Raw genomic sequence first — 27,587 nt, 5'->3', positions numbered from 1 at the left:
ATTTTGAAGAAAATATAGTCAATGCTTTGCACTTTGCACAGATTTATATGATAAAAGTAAAATATTATATTTTAAAATTAAAAAAAAAATATTATACCGCCATGTCAGAACTCAACGGAGACTTTCTGTCACAAATTTTCCTATGAATTGCAATTAAATCCACGCTCCACGCCCAAGTCCAAGTCCACGCCCAAGCCCACGCCCAAGCCCACGCTTAAGCCCCACGCCCAAGCCCCCACGCTCCACGCTCAACCCCTCACGCCCCACGCCCGTGATCCACGCCCACGATCCACGCCCACGATCCACGCCCAAGCCCCACGCACTACCCTACGCCTCACGCACCACCCCACGATCCACGCCAAAACAAAACAGTAAAGCCTAACTAAATAAGCATTTCTCGGATCAAAGAATTTCAAACCATTTCAACTAAGAATTTCAACCCTAACTAAAATGCTCAGCATTCTCTTACTGAAGTAGCAACAGTTGAAGTAGCTAAAGATGTCCCTCCTCGGGTAAATCAGAACATAAAGATAAAACAATAGATAATGCTTAAAACTCAATATCTTGATTAATCACCCATAAACAGACATAATCCAAGTAAACCTACAAAACATAGATCAAGATAACCCGTATATGAACAAAAAAAAATGTATTTATAACCAATTCATTTCGATTGAAAAAAGAAGAGCGAAACAATGCATATGCATATTGAACATATGCATATGAAAAAGAAGAGCGAAAGAATCTTACAGCCGGTGTGTGTTAAGAAGGAGGATCGATTTGGGCTGTATTCTTAGTGTGTGTTGGAAGAAGCTATTTCCTTTGGACTTGAGGGAGCAACGGCTGCTGGGGCTGGAGCAAAGGTCGTCGGGGAAGAGAGGGAGAGAAAACGGGAAGAAAGAAATGGCAGCCGGGAAGAGAGGGGGAGAAAACAGGAAGGAAGAAATGGAGGGAAAAGGAAAGAAAAGAAAGAGAAAGAAAAAGAAAAAAAAAATAGAAAAGGTTAGTAAGGGTAAAAATAGAAAAAATTTTAAAAATAAAAATTTAATTTAATAAGATTAAAAATAAAAATAACCCTTTTTAGGGTCATTTGATCAAATTTTCCCCAGATAATTTTAGAATATTAGAAACATAAAAATCAACGGAGACTTTCTGTCTCAAATTTTCCTATGAATATTAGAATCTTATCTATATAAAAATTTAAAATATATATATAAAAAAAAAACTATTTTTATTTATTTATAACTAATATGTGACAAATATGAAGAATGTGTAGAAAAATAAGTAAAAAAACAATTGAAGCATCCATGTATTTCTTTTAATTTTATAATAATAAAAATAAATATCTAACTAATAAAAAATTATAACTTTTAAAACTGAAATAAAGGAAATATTTTAATGATATCATATAATTTTTATAAATATATATATATATATATATATATATATATATTTAAAATAAAGATAATTAGTTTTGATTACCTTATATTTTATAAAATTTGAGTTCAAATTAAAATAAATAGATTGTTTTAAATTATTATTTATTTTATAATATATTTAATAATATATACATATATTTTATAGCTTTAATAATGAACCATTAATTAATTAATTAATATTTATATTATAAAAAAAAGTGTGTTTCAATGTAAATAATTTATTATTATGAATACTTGTATTTATAATTAACATAAGTCTACCAAAATTTTATAATATTATTTATCTATCTAATAAACGATAAAAATATATTGTTATAACGTTCCGCATTAATCAAATTTGGTGTTAAATTAAAAATATAAAATATTATTAGTTTAGTTAGTTAAATATTTGTACTTGTATTTGTTAAATTTTGAGAATTTTATTTCCTATTACTTTTATATATATATATATATATATATATATATATATATATATATATATATATTAGAAAGTGTCTTCACAAATATTATACATTATATAATTAAGTAAGTTGCATTATTAATTTTTAATTTAATATATAAAAATTAAAATTAATTTTATTTTATTAATTATATCTTATTTTAAATAATTAAAAATAATAATATTTAAATAATTAAAATAATTTCTTTCAATAAATAAATTTTAAAAAAAATAATATTTTATTTATAAAAAACGTCTAATATAATTATAAATATATATATATATATATATATATAATATTATAATTATAACGATATATATATCGAAGACAAATATTAAATGGAACATCATGTGAGAAAAAATATGCATTACACAAATGAAATTCATTTCTTCCAATATAGAGATAAAATATTAGTAATCAAATTAATGCGCTGAAATTAAACTCACCAATTAAACACCTCACTTTATTTCTTTTTTCATTCTTGAGAACAAAATTCACACATGAAATCTTTTGTACCATTTTTTTTTGTACCAAAGTGTTTCATAGTATCATCCCCCACTAATAAAAAAGGATATTTACCGACAGAAATTATCGAGAGTTTTTTAAAACTCTCGGTAATGGTACCGAGAGAAAGAAACATTTCGTTAATAAAAATACAATTCGAGAGGTGTGTAAAACTTTCAGTGATATGAGGGTTAACCAAAAGTTGTCTAATAAACCTTCGGTTTTGACATTCTAAAATAACCAAAAATAATTCTAAGTGTTGGAAAACCTTCGGTTTAAACTTTCCCCAAATTGGTAATTGCGAAGGTTTTCTAATAAACCTTCAGTTTTGACCATTCCCAAAAAAGTTTTAAAAAATTCCAAGTGTTGGGAAGGAGTAATTGTGAAGGTTTATTAGAAAATCTTCGGGTTTAACTTTCCCCAAATTGGTAATTGCGAAGGTGTTAGAAAACCTTAGCAATTACCCCCTTCCCAAAAAAATAAAAAAAATTCTAAGTGTTGGGAAGGGGTAATTGCGAAGGTTTATTAAAAACCTTCGGGTTTAACTTTCCCCAAATTGGTAATTGCGAAGGTTTATTGGAAAACCTTTGCAATTACCCCCTTCCCAAAAAAATAAAAATAATTCTAAGTGTTGAAAAAAGGTAATTACGAAGGTTTATAAGAAAATCTTTGAGTTTAACTTTCCCAAATTGGTAATTGCGAAAGTTTATTGGAAAACCTTCGCAATTACCCCTTTCCAAAAAAATAAAAATAATTTTAAGTGTTAGAAAGGGGTAATTGCGAAGGTTTATTGGAAAACCTTTGGTTTTAACTCTCCCCCAAATTGGTAATTCCGAAGATTTTCTAATAAACCTTCGCAATTGCCCTTCCTAAAAAAATCAAAAATATTTTTAACTGTTGGGAAGGGATAATTGCGAAGGTTTATTAGAAAATCTTCGGTTTTAATTTTCCCCCAAATTGGTAATTACTGGGGGAGGTGTTCGGACTTTGACTTCGACTTGGAGGAGGTAAGAAGCAATGAACCAGATATATCTGACTTCGACTTGACGGAGAGAGTGTTCGGATGCCAAAAACATGGGATATTGATCGGTATAGGATCAGGCGTCTGACCCACACATTTTCGAGAGGATCGTCGAAGTGGCAACAATTCACAACGATCCACTGATCGGTTGTTTGAGGTGAATGATAGATTAAAGGAATAAAAAAAATGATGGCGATGAAAGTGGAGGAATTGGAAAAGAGGGATGCAGAAAGAGCTCTAACGATTAATGAAATGCAAGTGGAAAAGATAGAAATGAGGACAAGAATGGAGAAATATGAACAAAACATAGAAATGTTTATGAGGCAATATCAACCACCTCCCCCTCCCCCACCAGCTAATTCTAGTACGTTTTGATTGTTTGTTTCGACTGATAACAGGTTTATGAATGATTGAGTACATTTTAATTCGAATGATAACAGGTTGTTTGGATGATTGGTTTGGTTTAGAATTTTGTAATGATAATGGTCATTTGATTTATGAATGTTATTTGTATATATATTGGTTTGGCTGAACATGTTTTGTTTACGCACAAAACAATCGGCCTATTTTATACATTTTATAGGATAATATCGAAAGTTAAATGGAAAGCTTTCGGTTTTTTACTTTCAAGAAAAACCGAGAGTTAATTGGAAAGCTTTTGGTTTTTCTTAAGAGGGATAAACCGAAAGTTTTCTATATACCTCTCGGGTTTTTTTGAAAAGGAAAAACCGAGAGATATGGAAAGCTTTCGGTTTTTCTTAAAATAGAAAAACCGAGAGTTTTTCATATATCTCTCGGTTTATTTGAAAAGGAAAAACCGAGAGTTATATGGAAAGCTTTTGGTTTTTCTTGAAAAAGAAAAACCGAGAGTTTTCCATATACCTCTTGGGTTTTTTTGAAAAGGAAAAACTGAGAGTTAATTGGAAAGTTTTCAGTTTTTCTTAAAAGAGAAAAACCAAGAATTTTCCATATATCTCTCGAGTTTTTTTGAAAAGGAAAAACTAAGAGTTAATTGAAAAACTTCAGTTGTTCTTAAAAGGTAAAAACCGAGAGTTTTCCATATAACTCTCAATTTTTCTCTTTCAAGAAAAACCGAAAGTTCTCCAATTAACTCTCGGGTTTTCTCTCGGATATCTAAACCGAAAAATCTACGATATCTTTTGGTAAACACCCAATTATATTTACCGAAAGTGAAAATACTAACGAATGACGAGAATTACTCAAACTTTCGGTATTAGGTCTATACCGAGAGATATATGCCATTACCAAGAGATTTTATTCTCGGTTTTGACCAATTTTGTACCAGTGCCCTTATTTAACCCTTTTTTTTTTCTCCCTGGTCACTTTAATTACAAAAATAAAACCAAAAATTATATATATTTGATTCAAATAAAATAGTAAGACTATTAAAAAATTAATTACATGAATTTTAAAAATATTTGATTTATTAAACAAAAATAATATTTTATTTATTTGTTTTCTCATATTATTTAAAATATATATAATTTTATATAACTACATAATAAATATATTTGAAATTTTATTTTATTATTTAATAAGAAATAATTATAAATTAAATGATTTATTTATTATTGATACGTGTAAATGCATTGAGTTATTTTTAGAACACTGTTATTATATATGTTATATTTTAAATTTTATTTTACTGTTTAATATAACTAAAATAATGTATTGAATGTTAGAAAACTCTTATATAATATAAATTATTATGATCTTTTTTTTTTATAAATATACTTGGTTAATGATATAAATAAAATATCAACATTATATTTTATAAATATTATTTTATTTTATGAGAATTTTACCTTCAACCATCTCAACATATTATTCACATTTTTTTCACTCCAATCAAATAATTTTGTTCATATATTTAAGTATCATTATCTTTTAATTCACAATCAATCTCTCACAACTAATATAATATATTGACATTGTTGTATTCAACTATCTCATTATATTAATAACATTTACTAGTCTCAATTAAACCAACAATTTCAATCACATATCTATATATATATATAATGCTTAATTTTTAAAGTGTCCGGATTGCCGGATCGAGAGTTGTGGTTAATTTGGATATATGTGAGAGTGAATGGATATTTGGGTCGGATTGTGGGTTGACACGCCCATAAATTTAAAACGGTTAAAAATAAAATTAAAAATGCTATAAGTATGGTTTGAACTTGCAACCTAACAAAACAATTATAACCTTTTAACCAACTAGACTAATAACACTTTATATTTTAAATTCAACCCAAATTTTGATAAACGCGTGAAATTTTAACAATATAAGTTCAACTTTTTAACTAACTAATCTATATATATATATATATATATATATATATATATATATATATAATGATGCTTAATTTTTAAAGTGTCCGGATTACCGGGTCGAGAGTTGTGGTTAATTTGATATATGTGAGAGTAAAAGGATACTTGGGTCGGATTGTGGGTTGACCCGCCCATAAACTTAAAACGATTAAAATTAAAAATGTTATAGGTATGGTTCGAATTTGCAACCTAACAAAACAAGTATAACTTTTTAACCAACTAGACTAATAACACTTTATGTTTTAAATTCAACCCAAAATTTGATAAACGCGTGACATTTTAACGATATAAGTTCAACTTTTTAACTAACTAATCTATATATATATAATGATGCTTAATTTTTAAAGTGTTCGGATTGCCGGTTCGAGAGCTGTGGTTAATTTGGATATATGTGAGAGTAAATGGATACTTGGGTCGGATTGTGAGTTGACCCGCCCATAAAAATTTTACCGTAATATTTTTTTCACGGTTTTTTATATTATTACTCGTGCAAATACACGGAATACATACTAGTTAATCATAATTATGCTTTTTTTTCGATCAACCTTTTAGTCCTTAATCTCGTTACTAGTTACTACACACATAGTTCTGTACCCCAACCATCTTCCATTTTTACCAATTTATTATCATTACTTAGGCAAATTAATTACCTTTAAATTTTATTTAAAATAATTCGAAATTTAATTATTTTTAAATTCAACTATACAACATCATCTTTAAATTAATTATTTACTTTAATCATGTGCAAGAATCTTATATGAATATTTTCTGAAATAATTAGTTGACTCCGAATATATTTAAAATTATAAAACTAGAGTATAAAAATGAATGAATGCACTATGCACTAACTATATAATTACTATATTTTAAATTTCATTTTATTATTTAATAAGAAATAAATTATAAATTTTCATAATCCAAAATGGATCAAAATGAATGATGAAATTGGAGCTCTACAAGCTAAAAATTTTAGGAAATCAGTTATTGTCTATTGGAAAGAAGATCAACTATATTAAATGAGTTTTTTTAAACTAAGTTAATCCAAATGGCACCGAGCTCTAGAGTCATTAGTGACAAAGGGAAATAATCAAGACGAAATTAATTTCTATTAGGTATATTTGGTGAGGTAATTTTTTTTTTTTTTAGAAAATCGCTTAACGCCATTTTATTAAGAACCCAAAAGGGAGAGAAATGGTCAATTATCAAAGTTAGACAAAGCCTAACTTTGATTAAAAGAATCAAACGACCCTAGAGTATCTGATTAGAAAAAAAACCCTGAGATTATAGACAACTAAAGCATACTTTCAATATTTCCTCTTCACTATCATCCACTTCATTCTTATTACTTCCTTTCTCTTCCCCTTTTTCTTCCTCTGACTCTTCATCTTCTTCTTTCTCTAAATTTTCATCTTTCATTTCCTTTTATTCTTCATCATTCCCATCATCTGCATCTCTATCTTTAGCTTTCTCATTCTGATTGTTTGATTCTTCAGTTTTAGCTTCCTCATTTTGCTTCTAAACTTTTAGCTTTTCCTTCTGTTCTTCAATTGTTTTTGCACATTTGTTACTGGAATGTTCAAAAGTATTGCAGAACGTACGTCTATTTAGCCTCCATTCATACGTAATATCCATGTCTATGAGTTTGCCTCTTCTATCAACTATTGTCATCTTTGTTGGTAAAGTGCTTCTAGGATGCATTTCAATGCTTATCCTAGTATAAGTGATGTGTTCGCTTTCCTCCGTTATTGGGTCCATATATAATGGTTTCCCCAAGAGACTAGCGAAATGGCTAAGTGCTTCTACGTTATACATATGAGCTGGAATGTTCCTTAGTTTGAACCAAATTTGAGCTATTTCCTTCGGTTTGTTGAGTAGGTTCATACATTTGGACCATTTTTTTAGCTTCATACAGTTTAACCCAACATATGTGTGTCCCAGCTTCAGAATATTTTCCAGATTTGTTCCCTACTTGAATTTCAAGAAATAGAGATCATGGATATTTGTTGATACCTTTTCCAGTCCCATATGCTCCCATTGTTTTAGCAAAACATCCTTAGTGACTAGGAAAGATACACGATTCATACCTATGTAGTTCCCAACAACTACATTTTCTCATTATTTAATGCATTTTTCCTTCACTTCAACAGGTAATTTAAACTCAAAAGGGGATTTAAGAATCTCAACTTTTGGTTTAAAATCTCCCAAGTATGTTTTGCCTTTATATTTCTCCCCATCTTCATATTTCTGTCTTGCATTTTTCTTCTAGACTTCATTAATTTTCCAACTGAAATTACTTCTGATAGTATAGGTCTTGGTTTTTGGGCACTTCATAAGTTCCCTCATTATTTCCACAGATCAGCTAACTATCTTCTTGTTTTCCTCTTATTTTAGTAAGTTTCAATCCTGAATATAGTGAAAATTGAGTTGGATAGTGGTTTGCTGTGTTTTTTCCTTGTTGAGCAGAATCTCTCATTTCTTTGCTTGTAACAACAATGTCGCAATTTGATTCTTGAGTCCGTAGAGATTTTCCCTTTCAGTGTATCAAACATTCCATATTTCATCATTTTTTATTTCAGGATTCAAACTTTCAGTTTCATTCTGCATTTTTCCTCAATCTTCTGAGAGCACTGTTTCTACATTTCTAGTTTCTCAAAAATCTGTTTTTTCCACGTTTCATCTATCGTTTTTTTGTTTGAATCGATTTCCACAAAGTCATACACTTCTTTTTCCTTATTCTTATTCTTTCTCCCCATCTTAGAAAAAGAACTGGAATGCAGCAAATTAAGAATGCAGACAACTCAACCAAACTCAATTTACTTACAATCGAGAAAAATCTATGACTAGGAATGACCGTAGACTAGCCAACTAGTGACCCTGTTTCACAACCCAACGACCTAAGAACTGAAAGCAATCGATGCCCTAGAGCAATCACAACCCCAAACTTGTTCTCAAACAACCCTATCAACTGTATTTATGATTTCCCGACCCAATATTCGTTACACAAGTGAACAATTTCTAGACAAACGTACCAGACGTGCAGGTGAGGTAAATTTTAATTGGAATTGGAAGGTCTATTCTAAATTTTATATTTGGTGAGAGATTTAAATTTAAAAATTAGATTTATAATTTAAATTTAGATGAAATTATAAATAATGTATTTTTTTAATTTGAATTCTGTCTCAATTATTAAGAATTGCAATTCCATTTCTTTTAATCAAACATAACTTTCTCTTTCTTCCTTCATCCCATTTCCTTATCATCGTAACAACAAATTAATTTCCCCCCAAAATCTTCCTTTCTTTTCCTAACCTAACGGGTTATAAATTGCAATTAATTCAATGTAAATTCTAATTGAATTTTAATTATATTTTCACTCTTCCAAAGAGACCCTTAAGTTTTTCTAAGTTACAAAACTTGTTACTTTACAATTACATATTATTTTATGTGTGGTTATAATTGTTTTCTTCACCAAATTGACGTTTATAATGATTTTTTTCATGGACATTTAGAGAAAGATATAGATATGGCTCAACCTATTGACTCTATTGAAGGTGATAACAATTTTGTTTGAAAATTAAAGAAAAGTTTGTATGGCCTAAAATAAGTTTCATGATAATGGAATAATGAATTTTGTAGGCACTTTATTCTTTTGGTTTGACAGTCTTCGCGTGATCGCGATTTGTTTATCAAGAAAGAATTGTATGTTACCACAATTTTCTTGCTATATATTGATTATGATTTACTTGTTGAAAATGATATTCTAGCTTAAACCAATATATTATGGGAAAGCTAGGTACTTCTAGAAATTTGCAAAACCTCAAAAGGTCTATTTATCAATACAAATATATATATTTTGGACTCATTGTTTATTTTTTTGTATCAGAATAGGTACATCGCAAATATCATGAAAAACAAAGAAGCAATATGAGTACGATGTCCTGCTTGTCTACCGAATCATTTGTTAGAATTAAACTAATTTCATTAATTAAATGGAAATGATATTTGAGCAAATGGAAATGATATTTGGGTAAATGAAATTCACACCAAATTCAAATATGAATTAAGTGTGAAATTAATCCATATAAAATTCACATGAAATTCAAATGTGAATTAAAATAAAATTAATCCAAATGAAATTCACATGAAATTCAAATGTGAATTAAATTAAAATTAATCCAAATGAAATTCACATAAAATTCAAATGTTAATTAAGGTGAAATTTCATCCAAATGAAATTCACATCAAATTCATTTTGAATTAAATTTGTTAATTTTTACAATTAACATTAATGCCCTGAATGAGTCAATTAACAAATGGTGTTAATTGCTATTATAACTACAAAATACTTATTGTTGGATGTAACTTGCAAGGATGATGAAAAAGCAAGTAAGGATAACCGTTGGATGAATGGATGATGGATTAGTGGTCGTTGGATTAAAGAATTGATTATGAGTTTAATTTTCAACTATAAATATTCATTCACCTTGTATTCCTCTCCACACATTATTTTCTCACTCTAGAATTCTAAAAGTCTTTCATTGTTCTTGTGAGTATTCTTGTGAGTGTTCTTGTGAGTGTTTTCGAGTTTCTTGACTCAATCATTTCTGTGCGAAACTCGGTGATTGTGATTTAGGTACTTTTGTCTAGTTCGTTGTTGTAGTGGTTTTTGTGTGCTAAATTATTACAGGTTCCGTTGTACCCTGGAAAGTAGACACCGATGAAACTCTCCAGCACAAACTGGAGACGGTGAAACTGTTTTAAGGGAACTGTGATTTCACCGGTCTCAGAGCAAACGAGAAGACTTTTCTTTATCTCATTACATAATCTATTGTATCTGTTCTATTATCATTTTATTGTATTCAAATATTATTTACGTATAATTGTTACGAGATAAAATTAATAATAATCTTAAAATAGTTATCATATTACTTATCTCAGATTTTCATATTCATGGATGGGTAAAAAAAATAGTTAAATACAAGCTTATTACTGTTCAATAATTTGTTACCGTTAGGGCTGCAAATGAGCCGAGCCGAGCTCAAGCTCGACTCGATTAAGTATTTATTAGCTCGACTCGAACTCGAGCTCGAACAAGCTTATAAATTTGAGATCGAGTTCGACTAGACTATATTACCTACAAGCTCGGCTCGACTCGAAAGCTTGAACAAAAATTTAATTTTCAAGCTCAAACTCGAGCTCGAACTCGAACTCGATCGAACTCGAACTCGATCGAACTCGAACTCGATTCGAACTCGAACCAAATTTATTTATAAAATTAAAATATCAAACTTTCATACATATTAATAATTTAAAACATGATATTTCAAAATTAAAATATGAACAATCATAACTATTGAAAATTCTAAAATATAATAATCCAAAACATTAAATCACCATTACTAATCAAAATTCTAAAACATAAAATTCAAAAATTAAAGTACAAAATTATAAAAATTGTTTGAACATTCAATATATTAATCTTTTTAACTCATGTTCTTCAATCATAGCACACGTACATCTACATGCATTCAATAATATGAAATGTTTAATCTTAAAAATAATTAATATAAAAAATAAATGTTAAAAAAAAATAACTAAAATTTAACTTATTTTAAGAGGTAGATACCAGCAACAAATTTCTTGATATGTCTTCTCTTTCTGAAAAATTAAAAAATTAATTAAATAAGTGATAAAATTCAGTATGTAATTAACATATGTCAATTTTACCTATAGTATACTTAAAATAAAATTATCAAACATCTAATATAAAAAAAAATTAATTGATCTAGATATAAGTTAATTAACAAATAATGTTCAATTTATTAACACAGTATGTTTTCTATTAAATATTATTATATATATTTGAATTATTTGGGTGCAAGTATAACAAGATTCAAATAGAAGAATCCAACTTATAACACCAATTTATTATTATTTTTATATATTATAATATATATTATTAATCTTATAAATTATTTTTTTCTCTAAACATATTATATATAATATATATATCTTTTTTCTCTCTCCATATTATATATAATAAATATATTAACTTTTTTTCTCTTTAAATATTATATATATTATACTTTTATTATATAAAATATATTAACATTTTTCATCTCTTTCAATATTATATATAATAAATATTTTTCTATATAATATATTAACTATTTTTATCCGTAAATAATTATATATTATAATATACTAATTATTATATCCATAATATTTATTTTTATTATATATAATATATTAATCTTTTTTTTTATCTCTTTTTAATATAAAATATAAAGTATAATATACTTTTATTATAAATAAAATATTAACCATTTTTATTTCTTTTTATACTAAACTAATTATTATATCTTAATATTATTTTTATTATATATAATATATTAACCCTTTTTTATCTCTTTCAATATTATATATAATATACTTTTATTATATATAATTTATTAATTTTTTTTATTTCTGTCTATTTTTATAACCAATCAGTGTTATTCTATATATTCATTCAACCTATGTATAGAATAATCTAAGTATAAGTTTATCCTAATACATGAAAAAAAGGATATATAAGCATAAATTTCTTTTAATACATGAAAAAAAAGATGAATAGGACTTACTTTACCACTGAGTTTGTAAAAATAATAGTTAACAATATAATTAGTTGTAAGGGTGATTAGTTAGTTTGGTTAATTAGTTAGTTTTAAACTACTATATAAAGGAAATATAAAATTGTTTGAATAACAACTTTCAATAATACATTTTCAGTTTATACTTCTCCTTCTTCAAGATTTTAACATTGTATCAGAGCATCAAGGTTAAGAATCTTGGAGAGTTTCCGCTGCCTCTGCTGGTGGACGGAGAAGCCACTGGTGGAGGGTTTTATTGTATTATTACTATTGAAGAAGTGAAATAAATGAAAGATGAATTAGTTGAATCCACATAATTGAGAGATTTTCCATTGTTGAAGACATGGGTCATGATGCAATCAAGAATGCTGACGTTAGTAAGCCGGATGAACTGGGTGCTTGTTGACATTGATAATAGAGATGATACAATCAAGAATGCTATTGAAAAGATAGAGAAGAAATAAGTTCGCAAGAGTAGCGAAAAAGATCAAGATCAAGATCAAGATGAGGAGGAGAAGAGTAAGTGGTTACTCTGAAATGGAAGAAGGAGATATACGAGATTCAAATGTTGATGACATATTTGTTTTGAGCGATGATGAAACTATTAGCAAGAATACTGACGAAGAAGATCAAGATTAGATTCTTCCTACCGTTCCTGAAATAAAGGAAATCTTTTTGGATTGCTTGCAAGACTGATGGAGAACTTTCTAGAGGAGGGATGGAGATTGGTTGGCCGACTAATGTGCGCCATGTCACACATGTTACATTTGATAGGTTCAATGAGTTCTTGGGTTTGTCAGATGAGTTAGATGAGTTTGAACCAGAAGTACCCAGAAGGACACCCATCGCCAGCACAACTGTCTTTGGGGTTTACACAAAATCGATGCAGTTGTCTTTCGATACCGAGGAAATAGTGTTCCTGTAACACTTATTATATTACAAAGGCGTCTTTGTGCTCAAGGTGCTCTACAAGCTGAAAGTATATTCAGAATAAACGCGGAAAACAGGCAGGAGGAATACGTTAGAGAACAACTTAATAAAAGTGTGGTTCCACATGGGATTGACGTTCATTGTTTGGCTGGTCTTATCAAGGCTTGGTTCAGAGAACTCCCAACTGGGGTATTGGACTCTCTTTCGCCTGATGATGTAATGTAGTGTCGATCCAAGAAAGACTGCTGATCTTGTGAGGCTTCTTCCCTCAACCGAAGCAGCTCTACTCGGTTGGGCCATTAATCTTATGGTTGATGTTGTCGAGATGGAACATCTCAACAAGATGAATGCACATAATATTGCTACGGTTTTAGCACCAAACATGACGCAGATGGCAGATCCGTTGACGGCATTGATATCCATCGGACGAGAGTGGGAATCGTAGTCCTTTGCAGCCGACCATCATGATCCAGGGCCTTAAAAGTGCGTCTAAATCGAACGAACTTGGAAACACCACTGATGGGGAAGGAGGGCACAGTTACTCGACCACTTCTATGGAGGAATCTTATGAAGAATGCAATTCTCCTAAAAAAAAAAGCATTGATCGGGCAATCAAGTGTTGTGAAGGATACTGTAAATGTGGATGATGTTGTTCAAGTACAAGATAAGGGAAAGGGGATTACTAATTTGAGTCTTATCATTCACTTACTCAAAGGATTGAAGCCGTGGATAAAGATTCTCTTGCGGTCGCCGAAAGAAATGGATTTGAAGACATAATTTGTCAATACCATAAAGAATAATGCTAAATTGGCTTTCTTTGAAGAAAAGAAAAACTTAAGCTGGAAAGGTTAAAATCTGACAGCTAATGAAGAAAAGACTATTCATGATGATTGTTGTGGATTGAACTAACAAAGATTGAGCTATCTATATCGGGTAGTTCGAAAGAAAAAAATGGAGTTTGTTGAATTGGGCTTGCTCGGCTGTCTATGTTGGCTAGCTGGAAAAAAATGGAGCTTGCTGAAGTGGGCTTGCTCGGTTGTCTATGTTGGATAGCTGAAAAAAATGGAGTTTGCTGAATTGGGTTTGCTCGGTTGTCTAAATTGGATAGCTAAAAAATTAAAGTTCGCTGAATTGGGCTTGCTGAAGACAATGGATGCATGATCGTAGCTTGATGTTTCATCGACTTGTTTTGTCAAGGTGAAACTTTGTTTTTACTACGTTTCTCCTTAAGGGGAGGATGTAAAAATAATAATTAACGATATAATTAGTTGTAAGGGTGATTAGTTAGTTTGGTTAATTAGTTAGTATTAAAATCCTATATAAAGGAAATATGTAATTGTTTGAATAACAACTTTCAATAATACATTTTCAATTTACACTTCTCCTTCTTCAAGATTTTTACAGAGTTCACTAATAAAATAGTTTTTCCTTTCTTTGTTGCTGGATTTCCTTAAGGTAAAAAAAAAATCAAAGTTAAATAAAAAGCAAAAGAAAATAAACTTTGTTGCTGGATTTCCTTAAGGTAAAAAAATATCAAAGTTAAATAAAAAACAAAAGAAAATAAATTTAATTACCTGTAAGCCTCTTCTGAATGAGAAAATGAATAGATGAAGAGTGAAAAATATGTGAAGACTAAAGAATAAGAGATTAAGAGCTAAAGAAATTGTGAAGAATGGATGAAGAAAAGATTAAGAGTGAAAGAATGGTGAAGAGTGAAAGAAGAGGCGATTAGATGAAGAATATTAGAAGGAAGAATGAAAGAAGAGGCGATTAGATGAAGAAGATTAGGTTAGATGAGAATGAAAGAAGAGGCGATTATATAAGAAGATTAGGTTAGATGAAGAGCCATAGATAATAGATATGTTAGAAATTATGGTTTTACTTATGGATTGTGAGCCTTCATATGGGTTTTGAAGAGAAAGAGATGGAAAAAATATATTATTTGAGTTTTAATATTAAATAATTTTTTTTATATATTATATACTTAGGCTCGAAAAAGCTCGACAAACCATCGAGCAAACATTATATGAGCTCGAGCTCGACTCAAATTTTAAACGAGCCGGCTCGAGCTCGGTTAAAGTCAAGCTCAAACCGAGCTTTGACCGAACGGCTCACGAGTGACTTGACTCATTTGAAGCCCTAGTTACCGTTATTAACTTAGGTAACATATTTCTATAAATTGATAACTTTAAGGACCACAATGGTCTTTTGTAACATCTAATTCAATACATATTAAATCATTAATTAAATTAAACCAACTATCTAATTTATCAAATTGTTCAACCCAGTTCAAGTTTGAAATTTTTAGATAGCTGATATGAATTTTTTGATAAAATTTAATTTGAGTTTTAGTTATACATATTAAAGTAATTTATTTAAGATTTGTTTTCATTTTAGAAATGTTTATTTATAACTAAGTCGAAACCAATACAAAAAGATAAAAATATATATATATAAACAATTATAACTTCGTTTGAATTATCAGAATAAAAAAAATTTAATCGCATTTACAAATACATAAAACAACATACATAATAGTTATACCATAATTAAATTAAATAATAATTAAATATAAGTCTTTTATCTTTTCAAATTTATTAACAATTTCAACAATTTAATCACGTTGTTCTATCACAATATTATTTAAAGGGTTAAAATAAGTAAAAAAAAGTAAATATTTTAGAACTTGTTTTAATCTTTTAGTTATAAGACCATCTCCAACTGGCCAAGAGACGCAAACTCAAAATCTGCTTCAACCGTCCGATCCCAAAATGGAATTCACATCCTCTCTAAAAAAACAAATAGTATCACAATTCATTTACACTAATTTTGGCCATTTTTAAAAAATGGCCCTTAAACTTTTATTTTAATAATTTTTAAATTTATACATATAAATTAAACTTTCAACTTATATTTTTTTTACTTTTAAAATAAAAAATTATAATATTTTTTAAATGTATAATTAAATTATTAAATTTATTATACTTGAAATTTTTTCTAATTTATTTTATATTTTTACATATATTTGATAACTTAAATTTTATAAATTATAAAATTTTAATTATAAATTATAAAATAAACATAGAAAATACATTAAAAAAATAACAACAATTATCGTTGTTTATGAATAATGTTTGTTTATTTAAATGTATTATTGAATTATTTTGTTATTTATGAATTATTGATATATATACTTAATTTTATTTTAATATTATTAAATGAATTGAAAAAGATTAAAGTTAAATATATAAAGTTGATAAATATATAAATAATATTAATAAAGTTAAAAAGTTAGTGTAAGAAAGAAATATTCTATAATCTTTGGGTTTGAAAATGAGTTTTTGGGTTGGAAATGAATTATTATTTCATGTGAAGTTTATTGTATTTTGGGTTTGAGAATTAGTTTGTGGGTCAGAGATGATCTAAGCATTAAAACTTATTTTTATATAATTAAAATATTAAAAAATATATAAAATAAATAAAAATTGCTATAAAATGGAATCAAAATAGCTAAAAAGAAAAAAAAAACAATTTAAAGGTGTTGGGTTAACTTAGCCATGTGGAAATGGTCAATGACATATGTTAAAGTTTAATGAATTGTTATTTTATTTTGTGCAAAGGGTAATATTGTAAATAACAAGACAAATTTGAAGTCAATGACGTGTTGGGGGAGGGCTATAAAATAAGGAATGAGTCTTAACTTGCCTGCCTGCCTGCCGTAGCTACTGGACCTTGACGCGTTTCCTTCTTCTCGGACTCGCCGACAATCGGAAGAGTATTTGAAGATCTCGTCTCCATCCCACACTTTTAGATCTCGCTCATAACACAATGGTAAACAAAAATCTCTCTCTCTCGCTTTATTTGTTTTCCTCCGCTCTCGCTCTCGAGAATTTCTCTATCTTGTATGAGATCTGCTTCCCGATTCATAAAATTACTGTCGCAGACATTTATTTTCTATATATTTCTTGCACGATCCCCGTTTGTTTGTTATCTTTGCTAAAAAATCAATCGGGATCTGGATCGCTATGGTCTTTGTTCATTGTAAGAATTCGTAGATTATTTAAAATTGGTGTTGATTATATGGAGAATGTATTGCTTTATCTGGTATTGATCTATAAAATTCGAATTGTTGTGATGATCAACAAAGCGAATTCCGTTTCTATTTAGGATCCGTCGTGTCCTGACTTTGTTTGTGACTCACCTCCAAACTGGAAACATTGTAATGCCATCCTGTTATTAAATAGAGAGATGACATGACAAATTGAGGAATGGAAGGAGAAATTTAGAAAGAGATAGAGAGATCCAGGTCGAATTAGGGTTCTTAAACAGCTAGTAACAAATAAACCCTAATATATTTTCCACTTTTGGACATCTCCCAAAGAGACTTGTTAACATTTATTTGATATGATATTTCCCTTGCTGCCTGCTGCATACATTTTTTGCTGTGTTTCAGAATCCAAAACATGAACTTTTAACTTTGAAGATGATGTATCTGCATCTTACAACCTGTTAGTTGTTTGGTGCTGGACTTCACCTAGATAAATAGAATGCGGGTTTTCTTGTTTGATAACTGTACTGGTTTTTACGATTTTTTGTTGTTATAATGTTATTGGCTCTGGATTTTCTTTAGGCTAATTGTAATTTTTAAATTATTTTGGTTCTTCTTTAGACAACTTCAAGGCGTCTAGCTGATAGGAAGGTGGAGAAGTTTGACAAGAACATCAAGAGGAGAGGGGCAGTGCCTGAAACGACAGCAAAGAAAGGAAACTCTTACCCGGTTGGACCTGTTGTTCTTGGCTTCTTCATATTTGTGGTCATTGGATCTTGTAAGTTAAATCTCGACCCAATTCATACTTTCTTTCTTTCATTTTGATGCATTTGGTTGCTTCTTATAAAATGAGAATAATTCAAATTCATAACAAAGCTTAATATCAATTTGTCAACCATAGTTCACATGATATACTTTTGATCAGATTAGTTTTTGACAAAGTTCTGCGAGTTCGTTCTCTACGCGGGTTTGTTGATCTTTATATGTTTGGAAAAGATTCAATTGTGTATGCTTTGCTAGTTTTATTACAACAATAGAACATGTATACAAATTCCAGAAAGAAGGATATAATTTCATTTCAGTTTTTGAGTGTGTTCTTGTGGATTTCAGCTTTGTTTCAGATAATCAGGACGGCAACAACTGGAGCCATATCTTGATGACATGGAGCTTCCCTACTTACTATACTACTACCCCTTTTGGAAAAGATGTTTTTGACATTTATAAGCTTTTAGTTTCTGGGTTTGTGTTAAGAGTTTAAATTTAAATTATGTTCTTCTCCCATGACACTGTCTATCATCCATAACTCATCTCATAATACTCTTTGTTTCTTCATTTGCTTTGTTTACTAAAATCAATAAGCACTTTATCAAAGTTTTTATTTAAATATTTTAAATAGGTTTTGTTTACCATCTTTAGATTAGTCTAAATTACCTGCTATTTTAGATTCAGTTCTCATTCTCCTTGGCCACATACATTTTAGCTCATTTCTTGTCAAATGCTAAGATTTTAATGATTGAAGACATGATTTATATTTCATAGTTTAGAGAAATTTATCAATTAAAAATATTTTTTATATATACGTTTTTAGATGTAAGTAAACAAAATGAGTTAAATTTTTAATATTAAGATTTTATGATTGTTTTTAGAAATTTCTAAATAATTATTAGGATTTTCTGTATTTATAAATTCAATAATAATTTATAATTTATAATTTTTTTAATGATTTTTTTAATGATTTTTTTAATATTATATTTAATTTTTATATAAATAATAATAATATAAAATTAATATATTGTTTTCTCCCATTTCAATCATCTGTAACAGAGAAAATTATAATAACTCTTAATTTTGCAAATTTACTTATATTAAAATTAATTTTGTGTTGAACCCAACTATTATAATGTTATTTTATCAATTTTGGCTAAATTTTAATTTTGTGTAATCTTAATTTTATTTTTATTACCATTCTTAAAGCATTTAAATAAAAATAAATAACAATTAAATATAATAATTAAGGAAAATAATGAGTCACCATTTGGTCCATATTCTCTAAAATAAATTAAAAACTTTTTAAAATAAAATTATATAAATTAATTTATATAATATATTAAAATTATATATTATTATAAAATAATAAATTAAAATTTTTATCCAAAATAAATAAATATATGGGTGATATTATATAATGTATTTTTAAGTATTTGAGACATAATAAGTCATTAAAAATAATTTGTTCTTAATTAAGACTTTTATATATATATATATATATAAATTAAGAAGGATTAGTATAGAATGACACCCATGACTATATCCCTATTTAACTCGAACAGGAACTTTTAAAAATAATATTTATCGTATAAAAAAACAAATCTATATATATATATAATAATGTTTAATTTTTAAAGTGTCCGAATTGTCGGGTCGAGAGCTGTGGTTAATTTGGATATATGTGAGAGTAAATTTATACTTGGTAAGGATTGCGAGTTGACTCGCCCATAAAAATTTTAAGGTAATATTTTTTTTACGATTTTTTATATTATTATTAAAACATTCTAGATTTGTTTATAATATAACATGTTGAAGGAAGAAAAAAAAAAAAAAATTGCATGTTATTAGCTGAGACACGTCTGCATTTCCTTCCACCTGTCAAGGCTCAAGCCATTATCATTTAGCCACTGTAGGCCACCGCTAGCTGCAAATCTGACTAAACCAACCGCCAAGACTTCTCGCACTTCATTTCTCTGATCTCCTTGCATCTGAAGCGATGGCTCCGGGTATAAATCGTAGCACGAAACTGATCAAGAAGCGCAGGAAGAAGAACAGGATATTGAAGAATTTCGTCAATTACCTCAACTCCAACTCTTACATGTACGACCCTATCGTCTCTTCTCAGATAATCAATTGTCCACCACCCACAACGGAGACTACTTGTTCCGGTACCTACTTTTATCTACTTCCAATTTTATTATTTAGATGTCAAGAATCATTGAATTTTACTTTTATCTTCGAGATTCCTTCAACGGAATGAGTCTTCTTTCATATTCTGTTTTCCTCCAGAAACCAAGAAATCTGTAAAGAGAAACAAAAATTTGCTGAAGAAGATTGTGGAGTATCTGAAATCTGATTCATTCATGTATGCTCCTCTTTTATCTCCTCCTCTTCCTTCTGATCATGATGAGGCCACTGTTAGAACTTCTCATGAAGGTAGACTTTCTCAGTTTCTCTCCCTCTACTTCTTTATTTTGTTTCTCAAGAGACAACTATATAGGCAGAGAAGGAGACAGGATTTGAAAGTTACCCGGGCTAAATTGTTTTAAAAAATTCTATTCGTGCTATTATCAAGCAAATAATCAAAATAAAACAAGTTTACTGTAGCTATTACACTTTTGTGACGGGAAATCATCAATAACGATGGTATTTTACCGTTGTTATTGCAAATGCATAAAAAAAGCTACAGCCCAAGTAAGATTGAACGTGGCTCCGCCCCTGTATATAGGTATACCAAGGGTATTTAATTAGGGATGTCTGAAATGTCAAATGTGGTCTGTTTCATTTGGTAGAATAACTTCACATGCATAGACCTTAGTGACAGCATAGAATGCCCTATTTCTTTATATTGATCATTTGGATCAGATCAATGTTACTATTTATTAGGTTGTTTCTCAAGAAAATGTGATCAGAAACATACTACATACATTTCTTTTGACCTAATTACAACGACGTTTTCTACCATTAGGGTAGCTCAAGTGTTAGAGTTGTGCAGAAACCAAAAATTACATATTGGATTCTCACTAAAAACGTGTTAAACCCTTGATTTGAAATGTAAGATATAATTGTGGGATCGTACTAGATATTTTAACATTTTGAGACGAATGTTTAGGATATCTAGGCAGAATTATGTTCATATGCGTTCTGTTTTCAAATGAAATCCCACCTAAATCCACATTTAGATGAAAACGTAAACATGATGAAATGGTGTTTTCAATAACTTTTATTTTTAAACAATACTCAACAAGTTATTATTACTGTTCCTTTTAGTTTTAAATAAATCAGTTAGTTATTTAAGCAGACTTCTGTAAATCAGTTTTATTCAAGAATTCATTTTAATACAATTTCTTTAATCATAACAGCCTGAACTTGTTATTGCATTCTTCTTCTATGAGTTATAACAATAAATATTTATAACTTTCTTTCTTTAACTTGTCTTGTATCAAAGTTTCTCAATAATTCTATACTTTATATGGGTTTGAAGGAGATTGTGGTATCGTTCTTCCTGTCGTTAAAAGTTTTAACGTTATAATGCTTTACAATTAATCTGTGTTATGAAATCTACTTATAAATGGATTTTTTTTTTTAATTTCTTATTGTTTTCATGACAATTATGTTTTTGCTTTCCGACAAGCAACATACTCATTTGATTAAATTTCAGCACCTGCCCGGCCATCCAAAAGGGTACTAACTAAGGAAGTAGTACCAACTAAGGAAGTAGTTGTCACAGCTGAAATAACGAAGAAATTTGATCAGCCCATCGACAAAACAGTCAATGGATTTGGAGCACACGAGCTCCGGAATGACTACGCTTTTGAAAGAAGCTCTATATTAAGAAGAACTCGATTTGGTCATGAACCAAAGAACTGACTTTATCAGGTAACTTAATTACTCTTGTTCAATATGTTTTGTCCATTACGTTTACTTCACTTGAGAATATAACAATTTTACTTTTTGTACATTTGAAAATAAGTTTAAATTTATATGTCAAGGTTCATTTACTTTTACGTAAGTATTTTTCTTCTAATTGAAATGGATTGAACTGCCAATAACATCAAAGGTAAAGTGCCCTCAATTTCCAAGGTTTTTTTTTCTTGTTTAAACTTTTAAATTAAAAAAGTTATGAAGACAATTTTCTTTCTATTAAGCTTTGTTAAATATATTAAATGAACATTTCCTTTTCACTTTTAATTAAAGATTTAAAAGGTGCAAATGACAAATTTGGGACAAAATATTAGGGTATTTGGTTTGGTTTGGTAAATTTATAATTAAATTGTTCAAGTCATTTCAAACTGCTGGTTAGAAGATTGACGTGAATTTGTTTTATTCATTCTCCAAAAATAATTTTTAAAATAATACAACTATACTTAAATTTTAAGAAAAAGGCAGCTTAATTAAAAGTAAGTAGTATAAAATAAATTAGCCTCTCTTATTAAACAAAGCTATTTTTTTTTATTTAAAATCTAATTATTTCTTAATTAAATATTTATTTTATTTCTCTCTTTCTTTTTATTAATTAATAAACAGAATTATTTTTTTATTTAAAATTTATATATTTCTTAATTATATATTCATTTTCTCTCTTTCTTTTTATTAATTAATAAAGTTTTAATTATTAAATAATTATTAATTTTTCTCTTTTTATTTATTTATTTTTATAATATTTTTATAATATTTTTTGATTTTTTTGATTTTTTTTTATTATTTTCTTTAATATAAAAAAAATAAATTTAATAATTTTTTTATTTAATTTTTTTATTCAGGTTTAATAATAGTAAATAAAATTATTGAGTTGTTATTTATTTTTATTTTTTTTATAGTTTTTTTTGTGTTAGATGAATTAATATCTATTATTATTCAAATTAGAAAAATTTATAAATAAGAATATAAACAAAATAAATTAAATTTTTTTGAATAATATTTATTTAATGTTTAAAATTATTAAAATAAAAAATATAATGCTCTCATTCCAAATTTTATTTACTTCGATAAAACAATTTATTTTCTCACATGTTTCATCAAATATTTTTTCCGAATGAATCTCTTATCTTTTGATTTTACACTTTCATTTTGTCAATCAAATATTTGATTTATATTTTTTTTTATTAATTAGCATGGTGACCTCACGCTTTAGTCAATCAAACGACAAATCACATCTTAATCACATCACACTTGGTTAAAGGTTGTACTTCTTTTGTTAGGTTGCAAGTTCGAAACATACCAATAGCATTTTAATTTTATTTTTAACCGTTTTAAATTTATGGGTTGACCGTTATTTTTAACTGTTTTAAATTTATGGGCGGGTCAACCCACAATCTGACCTCAAATATCCATTTACTCTCACATAAATATCCAAATTAATCACAAATCTCGACCCGACAATCCGGAAACTTTAAAAAATAAGCATCATTATTAGTTAGTTAAAAATTTGAACTTTTATAGTTAAAATGTCTCGCGTTTATTAAATTTGGTGTAGAATCTTAAATATAAAGTGTTGTTAGCCTAGTTGGTTGTACTTGTTTTTGTTAGGTTGCAAGTTCAAAACATACGAATAATATTTTTAATTTTATTTTTAACCGTTTTAAATTTATGTACGGGTCAACCCACAATCCGACCCAAGTATCCATTTACTCTCACATAAATATCCAAATTAACCACAGCTCTCGACCCGACAAGCTGGACACTTTAAAAATTAAGCACCATTATATATATATATATATTAATTAGTTAAAAATATGAACTTTTATTGTTAAAATGCTCGCGTTCATCAAATTTGGTATTGAATCTTAAATATAAAGTATTGTTAGTCTAGTTAGTTAGAGGGTTCATCAAATTTGGTATTGAATCTTAAATATAAAGTATTGTTAGTCTAGTTAGTTAAAAGGTTGTACTTGATTTTGTTAGTTTGCAAGTTCGAAACATACTAATAACATTTTTATTTTTATTTTTAACCGTTTTAATTTTATAGACAAGTCAACCCACAATCCGACCCAAGTATCCATTTATTCTCACATAAATATCCAAATTAACCACAGCTCTCGATCCGACAATCCGGACACTTTAAAAATTTTAATCATTATATATATATATAGATTAGTTAGTTAAAAATATAAACTTTTATTGTTAAAATGACTCGCGTTCATCAAATCTAGTGTTGAATCTTAAATATAAAGTGTTGTTAGCCTAGTTGGTTAAAGGGTTGTACTTATTTTTGTTAGTTTGCAAATTCGAAGCATACAAATAACATTTTTAATTTTATTTTTAACCGTTTTAAGTTTATGGACAGGTCAATCTACAATCCGACCCAAGTATCCTCTCACATAAATATCCAAATTAACTACAGCTCTCGACCCGATAATCCGGACACTTTAAAAATTAATCATTTATATATATATATATATTATATATATATATATATATATAGATTAGTTAGTTAAAAATTTGAATTTTTATTATTAAAATATTTCGCGTTCATCAAATTTGGTCTTGAATCTTAAATGTAAATCGTTGTTAGTCTAGTTGGTTAAAGAGTTGTACTTGTTTTGTTATGTTGCAAATTTGAAACATACAAATAACATTTTTAATTTTATTTTTAACTGTTTTAAGTTTATGAGCGGGTCAACCCACAATCTGACCCAAGTATCTATTTACTCTCACATAAATATGTAAATTAAGCACAACTTTCGACCCGGCAAACCGGAGATTTTAAAAATTAAGCATCATTATATATATATGTTAGTTAAAAATTTGAATTTACATTGTCAAAATGTATCGCGTTCATTAAATTTTGTATTGAATCTTAAATATAAAGTATTGTTAGCCTAGTTTGTTAAAGGGTTGTACTTGTTTTGTTAGGTTCCAAGTTCGAAATATACCAATAACATTTTTAATTTTATTTTTAACCGTTTTAAGTTTATGGGTGGGTCAACCACAATCCGACCCAAGTATCCATTTACTCTCACATATATCCAAATTAACCACAGCTCTCGACCCGGCAATCCGAACACTTTAAAAATTAAGCATCATTATATATATATATATATATATATATATATATATATATATATATATATATATATATATATACTTTAGTTAGTTAAAAAGTTGAACTTATATTGTTAAAATGACACGCGTTTATCAAATTTTGGGTTGAATTTAAATTATAAAGTGTTATTAGCCTAGTTGATTAAAAGGTTGTACTTATTTTGTTAGGTTATAAGTTCGAACCATACCCATAACATTTTAAAATTTTTATTTTTAACCATTTTAAAGTTTATGGGTGGGTCAACCCACAATCCGACTTAAGTATCCATTTACTCTCACATATATCCAAATTAACCACAACTCTCGACCTGGCAATCCGAATACTTTAGAAATTAAGCATCATTATATATATATATATATATATATTAATTAGTTAAAAATTTGAACTTTTATTGTTAAAATATCTCGCGTTCATCAAATTTTGTGTTGAATCTTAAATATAAAGTGTTGTTAGCCTAGTTAGTTAAATGATTGTACTTGTTTTGTTTTATTAGGTTGCAAGTTCGAAACATACAAATAGAATTTTTAATTTCATTTTTAACCGTTTTAAGTTTATAGGCGAGTCAACCCACAATCCGACTCAAGTATCCATTTACTCTCACATAAATATCCAAATTAATCACAGCTCTCGACCCGACAATACTTACAATTTAAAAATTAAGCATTATATATATATATATATTAGTTAGTTAAAAATTTGAACTTTTATTTTTAAAATGTCTCGCGTTATTCAAATTTGGTGTTGAATTTTAAATATAACACTAGTAGAAAAAAGGGCATTAGTAAGGGCTAAAACCGTTACTGAAAGCATCTAACGCCGTTACTAAAACTTATTTGTAACGGCAAATAAAACCGTTACCAATCGTTACTAAAAATTACGTTACAGAAACTGAACTAGTATCAGTAACGGCGTTCGAAAACCGTTACTGATAGTCATGTAATAACAGTAACGGTTCTAGCCGTGTAAAAACCGTCACAGAAACAACACAAGCATCTGTAACGGTTTTCGAAAACCGTTACAGATAGTAATGGGACAACAGTAACGGTTTTAGCCGGATAAAAACCGTTACTGAAAGACTGTTTTTATTTGTAACGGTTTTCGAAAACCGTTACAGATGCTTGTGTTGTTTCTGTGACGGTTTTTTGTTTCTTAAACCGTTACAGTTATATTTATAGTAACGGTATTTGAACTTATTTAACCGTTACTAAACCCTAATAGAATTTTTTTTTTACAAATTTTTACCTATTTAAAACCTCGATCAATAACCAATAACCAAAAACCAAAAAGCACACAATCATCAATAACCAAAAACCCAAAACTACAATCATTAATTCAAAACAATAATCATCCACAAACTACAATCCATCCAAAAACTATAATCCATCCAAAAACTACAATCGTATCACAAATTCACAAAAACCATTAATTAACGTAATTCAAATTACATTCAACTAACCAGAATTGTAGTGGGAAAGCGACGATCACGAGGAAGGGGATCATCTCTAAGTAGGAGGGGCATCATCTCGAGTGGGAGGGGCAGGTGGAAGTTGATCACGGGGAATCCTAGCTAATAAGAAGTTCATCGTCGATCTCAGCTCAAGCATCTCATCCCGCATTCTCTCACGCTCCCTTCGAGCTTCTTCACGTTCATCCTCACGCTGCATCAATAACTCTTCGCGTTCCATTTCACGCTGCCTTTGTGCTTCCTCACGCTCCATTTGACGCTCCATTAAGGCTTCTTCGCGCTCTCTCCGTGACTGAAGCTTCTCAGCTTCACGCTCCTCTCGCATCCTCTGTATCTCCTCAAGTAAAAGGGCGTTTTGCGTGTCACTGCGTTGTGTGCTAGTACCACCACGAGCATCAGGTCTAAAAGATCTAGGTGTGACACCGGAGCCCAAACCCACAACTCGCCCATGTCCCTGAGACCCGAATGCGCACTCAGCCAACTGCAATTCATTTCTATTCGGGTCTTCTTCTATAGCAGTTCGCAAGGCAGTCTACAAACACAAATTACATTTGATTAATACATACATATGATAAATAAAAGAAATATAACTAATAAACACGACTTACCACTTTTTCTTGAATAATAGGGGGAACCACCGGATTTGGATCTTGCAGAGTCGGTTTCTTTGTATGAGTGTGCAGAAATAATTCCGCAAAATTAGGCGACGTACCGGTAGTCTTCTCCTGTACAAATTTAATAATTAATAAAAACGTAATAACATTATAAACTTAGTTATTCAATGATAAAACGAACCATTTGTTTCTCCACTTGCGAAAACGAGATGCTGCCCGCATGATTCTTGTACACAACATGCGACCTATTTTGCGCATTCACAGCACTTGTTTTCTGCAAATAAGAAAACATTTGTGTTTAATGAATGATTAATGTAAGAGCTATT

The 27,587-nt window shown here is 28.7% G+C and overlaps 2 protein-coding genes and 1 pseudogene across 2 annotated transcripts; all 3 read left to right on the top strand.

The window, feature by feature from the left end:
* Window positions 1-13,109: 13,109 nt before the first annotated feature.
* LOC124913340 lies at window positions 13,110-13,766 on the top strand (annotated as a pseudogene).
* A 3,229-nt stretch (window positions 13,767-16,995) lies between these two features.
* LOC124911983 (stress-associated endoplasmic reticulum protein 2-like) lies at window positions 16,996-18,759 on the top strand. The gene is made up of 3 exons (XM_047452531.1): window positions 16,996-17,152; window positions 17,991-18,147; window positions 18,480-18,759. The coding sequence occupies exons 1-3, from the start codon at window positions 17,150-17,152 to the stop codon at window positions 18,524-18,526; spliced, it is 207 nt and encodes a 68-aa protein (XP_047308487.1). The 5' UTR covers window positions 16,996-17,149; the 3' UTR covers window positions 18,527-18,759.
* Window positions 18,760-20,133: 1,374 nt separating this feature from the next.
* LOC124913339 lies at window positions 20,134-20,686 on the top strand. Its single transcript, XM_047453932.1, has 2 exons — window positions 20,134-20,305; window positions 20,427-20,686. Exons 1-2 carry the CDS (start codon window positions 20,134-20,136, stop codon window positions 20,684-20,686), a joined length of 432 nt encoding a protein of 143 aa, XP_047309888.1.
* Window positions 20,687-27,587: the final 6,901 nt, after the last annotated feature.

Source organism: Impatiens glandulifera, chromosome 8, assembly GCF_907164915.1.
Source record: "Impatiens glandulifera chromosome 8, dImpGla2.1, whole genome shotgun sequence".
NCBI lineage: Eukaryota > Viridiplantae > Streptophyta > Magnoliopsida > Ericales > Balsaminaceae > Impatiens > Impatiens glandulifera.
Note: the sequence above shows the minus strand (reverse complement) of the source record. Positions and strands in the feature narration are given on the sequence as shown.

Excerpts from the sequence above, each read along its gene's own strand:
- LOC124913339 (XM_047453932.1), top strand. The coding sequence starts at position 20,134 with ATGGCTCCGGGTATAAATCGTAGCACGAAACTGATCAAGAAGCGCAGG. Across the intron at positions 20,306-20,426 it reads AACGGAGACTACTTGTTCCG|AAACCAAGAAATCTGTAAAG; the intron begins GTACCTACTTTT and ends GTTTTCCTCCAG.
- LOC124911983 (XM_047452531.1), top strand. Across the intron at positions 18,148-18,479 it reads ATTTGTGGTCATTGGATCTT|CTTTGTTTCAGATAATCAGG; the intron begins GTAAGTTAAATC and ends TGTGGATTTCAG.